Source organism: Vigna radiata, chromosome 3 (assembly GCF_000741045.1).
Source record: "Vigna radiata var. radiata cultivar VC1973A chromosome 3, Vradiata_ver6, whole genome shotgun sequence".
NCBI lineage: Eukaryota > Viridiplantae > Streptophyta > Magnoliopsida > Fabales > Fabaceae > Vigna > Vigna radiata.
In genome coordinates this window covers 5,016,391-5,023,751 of record NC_028353.1, presented here as the reverse complement: position 1 = coordinate 5,023,751, position 7,361 = coordinate 5,016,391, and the positions used below count along the sequence as shown (strand labels likewise).

At 40.6% G+C, this 7,361-nt stretch overlaps 1 protein-coding gene across 1 annotated transcript; it reads left to right on the top strand.

Moving 5' to 3' along the window:
- Nucleotides 1-218: 218 nt before the first annotated feature.
- On the top strand, nt 219-6,725 carry LOC106757605 (ABC transporter B family member 1). Its single transcript, XM_014640307.2, has 10 exons — nt 219-1,100; nt 1,219-1,273; nt 1,362-1,537; nt 1,648-1,848; nt 1,946-2,205; nt 2,301-2,617; nt 2,693-2,916; nt 3,916-4,289; nt 4,402-5,116; nt 5,200-6,725. The coding sequence occupies exons 1-10, from the start codon at nt 663-665 to the stop codon at nt 6,481-6,483; spliced, it is 4,044 nt and encodes a 1,347-aa protein (XP_014495793.1). The 5' UTR covers nt 219-662; the 3' UTR covers nt 6,484-6,725.
- Nucleotides 6,726-7,361: the final 636 nt, after the last annotated feature.

Genomic DNA, 7,361 nt, shown 5'->3' with positions numbered 1-7,361 from the left:
TTGTGGCATCAGAAAATATAAAAGATGATAACATTTTAAATTTACAGATCTAATAAAAAGATTTAAACGGTGAGGGACTTTAACGTGTGAAAGCTATTGTTGTTATTCTAAAAGTGAAAATGTGAAAAATACGTACATGAATAATACTATAATCCTGTTCTGTATTGCATATGATAGAGTCAAAAATTGATCTCGAAGTTTAGTGAGAACAGTGTTGATTGTCGGGTGGAAATTCAAAACTCTCTCTCTCTCTATCTCTCTATCTCATTATCTCAATGAATGTCTCGAAACTTTTCTCTGTCTAGGTTCTCACCATGTGTCACTTTCGGTATTTTTTACAGGAAAACTCCACGTTAACCCACTTAACTTAACACTCACTAAACTGGACTCAACTCAAGAAGAAGATAATCTAGGAAGGAAGGAAGGAATGTGCCCATAACTCCCTGGGACGAACAACGAGAAGAATGAAGAATAAAAGGAGTGAAATTAAGAAGCTTTAGCCAGATCAAAATAGTTCCACCAATAATAATAAATAATAGAGAAAGAGAGATTACGAGAGACCAGAAGAGTTGGTTAGCAGTACTAGCATGAGTTAGGAGTGGTAGAGTGAGACAATAAAGTAGAGAGGGGAGGGTGGGAAGTGTGCATAAACAATTCTTCAAATGTCAAAAGATTCTGAGGAGATAAAAACCATAGAGCAGTGGAAATGGTCAGAAATGCAAGGCCTTGAGCTTGTTCCTGATGCTGCAACTTCACAACTACAACAACAACAAGACCAAGTTCCAAGGGAAATGGAGACTGCTCGTGAACAACCCAACAAAGATGCTGCTGCTTCTGCTGCTTCTGCTGCTTCTGCTGCGGTTACTATGAACGGTGGTTCCATTGGTGGGGAGAAGGCAGAGAGTGTTCCCTCTGTTGGGTTCGGAGAGCTTTTCAGATTCGCTGATGGGTTGGATTATGTTCTCATGGGAATTGGAACGGTTGGAGCAGTTGTGCACGGCTGTTCACTGCCTATCTTTCTTCGCTTCTTTGCGGATCTTGTCAATTCCTTTGGCTCCAATGCTAATGATGTGGACAAGATGACTCAGGAAGTGGTTAAGGTAACAATTAAACATAACAACCATCACAAACGAAACTCGGGAGTATTGTTAGAGTTGGGTGTTTTTTGTTGTTGTTGGAGTTTATGTGAATGAGTTGTTTTGTGTGATATTTTTGCAGTATGCATTTTACTTCCTGGTGGTGGGGGCTGCAATATGGGCATCATCCTGGGCAGGTGAGTGAGTTGAATTGAATTGCGTCTCTATGCTTTGTTTCTGGTTTTTGGCTTTGAATTTTCATTGATGGGTTTTGAGTTGTTGCAGAGATTTCGTGTTGGATGTGGAGTGGGGAGCGTCAATCCACCAAGATGAGAATCAAGTATCTGGAGACTGCGTTGAACCAGGACATTCAGTTCTTCGACACTGATGTGCGGACTTCCGATGTTGTTTTCGCCATCAACAGCGATGCTGTCATGGTCCAGGATGCCATTAGTGAGAAGGTGTAGTAGCAAGTTGAAGAATTCTTTACTTTGTTTGGCTTTGCTATTAGATTTGAACTAGTTTTTTTATTTTTATTTTCTTTTTTTGATGGTTGGTGGTTGATGTGCAGTTGGGGAATTTCATTCACTACATGGCTACGTTTGTTTCTGGCTTTGTTGTGGGTTTTACTGCTGTGTGGCAATTGGCTCTTGTCACTCTTGCTGTTGTACCTATGATAGCTGTGATTGGAGGCATTCACACCACCACCTTGGCCAAGCTCTCTGGCAAGAGCCAAGAAGCTCTCGCTCAAGCTGGCAACATAGTGGAACAGGTAAGACTTAAGAGTATGACAAAGTTGAGAAACTTTGTTTATTGAATTTGATTCGAATCAGCATCACATTACTTCTCTCATTGTTTTTGCATTGTAGACGGTTGCACAAATCCGAGTGGTGCTGGCCTTCGTTGGGGAGTCCAGAGCATTACAGGCCTATTCATCAGCCTTGAGGGTTGCACAGAAGCTTGGTTACAAAACTGGGTTTGCAAAGGGAATGGGATTGGGGGCCACCTACTTTGTTGTTTTCTGCTGTTATGCACTTCTGCTGTGGTATGGAGGTTATCTTGTTAGGCACCATGCCACCAATGGAGGACTTGCAATTGCAACCATGTTTGCTGTTATGATCGGTGGATTGTGAGTCCTAGTACTCCTGTGCATTTTTGTGTTATGGCCATTGAACAACCATTCATTTAGTAACATGTTTAAGGATTTGATTGTTGTACACACAGGGGTTTGGGGCAATCTGCACCAAGCATGGCTGCATTTACGAAGGCCAGAGTAGCTGCTGCAAAGATTTTCCGTATAATTGATCACAAGCCGAGTATTGATCGAAATAGCGAATCTGGCATTGAACTAGAGACTGTTACTGGACTTGTGGAACTGAAAAATGTAGACTTTTCTTACCCATCTAGGCCAGAGGTTCGGATCCTCAATGATTTCTCCTTGAATGTGCCTGCTGGCAAAACCATAGCTCTCGTGGGTAGCAGCGGCTCTGGTAAGAGCACTGTTGTCTCCCTCATTGAGAGATTCTACGACCCAACTTCAGGTAAACTTTCAAAATTAGAGTTTGACTAGTTTGTTTGGACTTTTTGAGATTGAGAAAAAAAAAAAATGTGTGCAGGACAAGTTGTATTAGATGGGCATGACATTAAAACTTTGAAGCTTAGATGGTTGAGGCAGCAGATAGGATTAGTGAGCCAAGAGCCAGCTTTGTTTGCAACCACAATACGAGAAAATATACTGTTGGGTAGGCCTGATGCAAACCAGGTTGAGATTGAAGAAGCTGCTAGGGTTGCTAATGCGCATTCCTTCATCATTAAACTTCCTGAAGGCTATGAAACCCAGGTTAGCCATCTATGTTTTATGAAAATGGCTTCAGTAATTGCGTGTGCAATGATCATTGGATTTTTGAATCTTTGGTGTGGAACTACAGAAAGCATTTGATTGTTTCCACGGTTCTCACTTATCAGTCACTTTTTATTATAAATTGTATAAAATAAAATATAAGTTCCAAAATAGAAAAAGTGGATAATAAAATGTAAATGTATTGTTACCAATAGAGTATTGTCTGGACTATTTACATTTATTTGGTCAAAAAACAGACCTCGTCTTCATTTAAAAAAATAAAAATAAGATTTGTTCAGAAGTCAAAGCCAGGAAGTGCATGTTCATGCCTTGCATCTCAAAAAGGCAAAGAGGGTAACATGCTTCTGTCAACGTGCATGTTCATTCTTAAATAAGGACGTGACAACCGACCAACCGATATAACAAAAAATGAAGACCATGAAAATTCTTCTCAATTAGACTCCACACCAGTATGTATAACTTATGGATAGGACTCTTAATAAACTAATTATCGTTGACTGAAAGATGATGAAACAGTAAGAGGTAGTATATTCACAATTTTAGTCCTGGACTTCTTCATTGAGAGTAACCTTATTCCCCACCAAGGAACAAGAGTCTTCACCTCTGTTTGGAAATAAAATGATGAGTGGAGTAGGATGAAAGTTTAACTGAATTGAATGGAAATACAATTCAATTGCTTGATTATTTTATGATAGATAGATATATAGATCCAGGTAAAGTTTTCCTTCACTTGTTCTGGAAGTGGATGAATGAAATGGTAAGAGAATAATGGAGTTGTTGTTTCCGTCCAATGGCTGGGAATTTGTGGAAGAAATATGAAGAGATATTGTATGAAATGAATTAGAATACATTTTAGTAGATTTCATTCCATTTCATCTGTCTTAAACATGCCAAACATTGTCAATCTAAACATAGGCTTTGAAAATGAAAAATTGTTAGACTGATGTCTGATGAAGTTAAAATGTATTGTGTTGGCAGGTCGGAGAAAGGGGGCTGCAACTTTCTGGAGGGCAAAAACAGAGGATAGCAATAGCAAGGGCAATGCTGAAAAACCCTGCAATTCTTCTCCTAGATGAAGCAACAAGTGCATTGGACTCAGAGTCAGAAAAACTGGTGCAAGAAGCCCTTGACCGGTTCATGATTGGCAGAACAACTCTTGTCATTGCCCATCGCCTCTCCACAATTCGCAAAGCTGATCTTGTTGCTGTTCTTCAGCAAGGAAGTGTTTCTGAAATTGGAACTCATGATGAGCTGTTCTCAAAAGGTGAAAATGGAGTCTATGCCAAGCTTATAAAGATGCAGGAGATGGCTCATGAAACTGCAATGAGTAATGCCAGAAAGAGCAGTGCAAGGTAGCTTTCACTAATATTCAGCATTGGCATTCTTTGAAAAAACTGATTGAAGTTTATTTTCGTAGTTTATGAAAGATTATTCATCATTTGGCCACTAAATTTTCATTTGCAGGCCTTCAAGTGCCAGAAACTCTGTCAGCTCACCAATAATTGCTAGGAATTCTTCTTACGGACGGTCACCATACTCGCGTAGGCTGTCTGATTTCTCTACATCTGATTTTAGTCTGTCCCTAGATGCATCACATTCAAATTACAGGCTTGAAAAGCTGGCTTTCAAGGAGCAAGCTAGTTCCTTCTGGAGACTTGCAAAAATGAACTCTCCTGAATGGCTTTATGCTTTAATTGGCTCTATAGGATCTGTTATTTGTGGATCTCTCAGTGCCTTCTTTGCTTATGTTCTTAGTGCTGTCCTCAGTGTGTACTACAATCCAGACCACAGATACATGATCCGTGAAATAGAAAAGTACTGTTACTTGTTGATTGGACTTTCATCAACCGCACTTCTCTTCAACACGCTGCAACATTTCTTCTGGGACATTGTTGGGGAAAATCTTACCAAACGTGTGAGGGAGAAAATGCTTACGGCGGTGCTCAAAAATGAAATGGCGTGGTTTGATCAGGAGGAGAATGAGAGTGCCAGGATTGCCGCAAGGCTGGCTCTTGATGCCAACAATGTCAGATCAGCCATTGGAGATCGAATTTCAGTAATTGTGCAGAACACTGCACTTATGCTAGTTGCCTGTACTGCAGGCTTTGTGTTGCAGTGGCGCCTTGCCCTTGTCCTCATAGCTGTCTTCCCTATTGTTGTTGCAGCCACTGTATTGCAGGTTTTTTTTTTTGTTCATTTCTTTGTTGACACTCTTTGTGATTCAATTCTGTGTTTTCATTTGTATTCTTGTGTGTTGTACAGAAAATGTTCATGACTGGTTTCTCTGGTGACCTGGAAGCTGCTCATGCAAAGGCTACACAACTTGCAGGAGAAGCTATAGCCAATGTAAGGACTGTTGCAGCCTTCAATTCAGAAAGAAAAATTGTGGGTCTTTTCACCTCGAATCTCCAGGCTCCACTAAAGCGTTGCTTTTGGAAGGGACAAATTTCAGGAAGTGGATATGGTGTAGCTCAGTTTGCACTTTATGCTTCCTATGCACTTGGTCTTTGGTATGCTTCTTGGCTAGTGAAGCATGGCATTTCTGACTTCTCTAAAACAATCCGAGTTTTTATGGTCCTAATGGTTTCTGCAAACGGTGCTGCTGAAACTTTAACACTGGCTCCTGACTTTATCAAAGGAGGCCGAGCCATGAGGTCAGTCTTTGAACTCCTTGACCGTAGGACTGAAATTGAACCCGATGATCAAGACGCCACTCCTTTTCCTGATCGTCTCCGTGGTGAAGTTGAACTTAAGCATGTAGATTTCTTCTATCCAACTCGCCCTGACATGCCAGTTTTTCGAGACCTCAGTCTTCGTGCAAGGGCCGGCAAAACTCTTGCTCTTGTAGGACCTAGTGGCTGTGGTAAGAGCTCAGTTATTGCACTTATACAGAGATTCTATGATCCAACATCTGGTCGGGTCATGATTGATGGCAAGGACATAAGGAAATACAATCTGAAGTCCTTAAGAAGGCACATTTCAGTGGTACCTCAGGAGCCATGCTTGTTTGCTACTACAATTTATGAAAACATTGCTTATGGGCATGAGTCAGCCAGTGAAGCTGAGATAATTGAAGCTGCAACTCTTGCCAATGCACACAAGTTCATATCTGCTTTGCCTGATGGATACAAAACATTTGTTGGGGAGAGAGGTGTTCAGCTATCTGGAGGACAAAAGCAAAGAATAGCAGTTGCTCGAGCTTTTGTGAGGAAAGCTGAGCTTATGCTTCTTGATGAGGCCACAAGTGCACTTGATGCTGAATCTGAGAGGTCGGTTCAGGATGCTCTAGACCGTGCCTCCTCTGGAAAAACAACCATCATTGTTGCACACAGGCTATCAACTATAAGGAATGCCAATCTGATTGCTGTGATTGATGATGGAAAAGTGGCTGAGCAAGGCTCCCATTCACAGTTGTTGAAAAATCACCCCGATGGGATTTATGCGCGAATGATTCAGTTGCAAAGGTTCACACACACCCAAGTCATTGGAATGGCCTCAGGTTCAAGTTCTTCAACAAGACCAAAAGATGATGAAAGAGAAGGCTAGCCATTCAAATGATATATTACCAGCTACAGGATTATTAGCCATATACCCATTATAATTATTGGCATTTTTGCTTTGACCATAGTATAGTTTGTGTATCATCCCTACCCCCTCTTTCCTTTCCAATTCAAGAATATATCTTCTTGTCTTTATGAATGTTACTAAGTAAAATGACAGAGACAAATACAGGAACGATATTGAAATGGATGAACCTATGCTCATCCTTTTTAATTTATTGAAGCCAACTTTTCCTCCAAAGAATCAACAAAAATGAATGTCAATGCTCACACCTCCTTACGTAGCAGTAGATTTAAGCAACTACCAAAAATAAAAAATAAAAAAACATTGCTATCAGGCTGAAACTGAACCTCTTTGAATCAAGATGTATTGCCTTGATGTAGTAAACAAGAGTTAGCTTTACTCAAGCACTTTTCTAGGTGCAAAATGGGATATTATTAACAATAAAAAAAAAAAAAAAGGTTTTTTTGAGGGCAACAAATGGTCCTGTTAAAATTCTATCACTTTCCAACACTGATAGCACAGCGGTGGCGGTGGCATGAATCTTGTAGCACTTTAACCTCTTTGACCATCTGAGACATATCACAATCAGGCACTGAACAAGATGCAGCATCCCTTTCATGGAAATCCTAAATATTGATTGGTTATGATCCCAATGGTGGAATGGCAAAGGCATATGAAGGGGACAAACATTATTGAGCTAAGATCACATGATGGTTGCACAAACGTGCATGGCATTGAAGTAGACAGCAGGTGAGAATCGGAGAAGGATCTAAATGTGGGATGAGTTTGTGGACAAGTGAGGCACAAAAATCAAGTACAGCACAGGAAAATGACAGAAAAGAGGAGTGTGCATGGTGCTC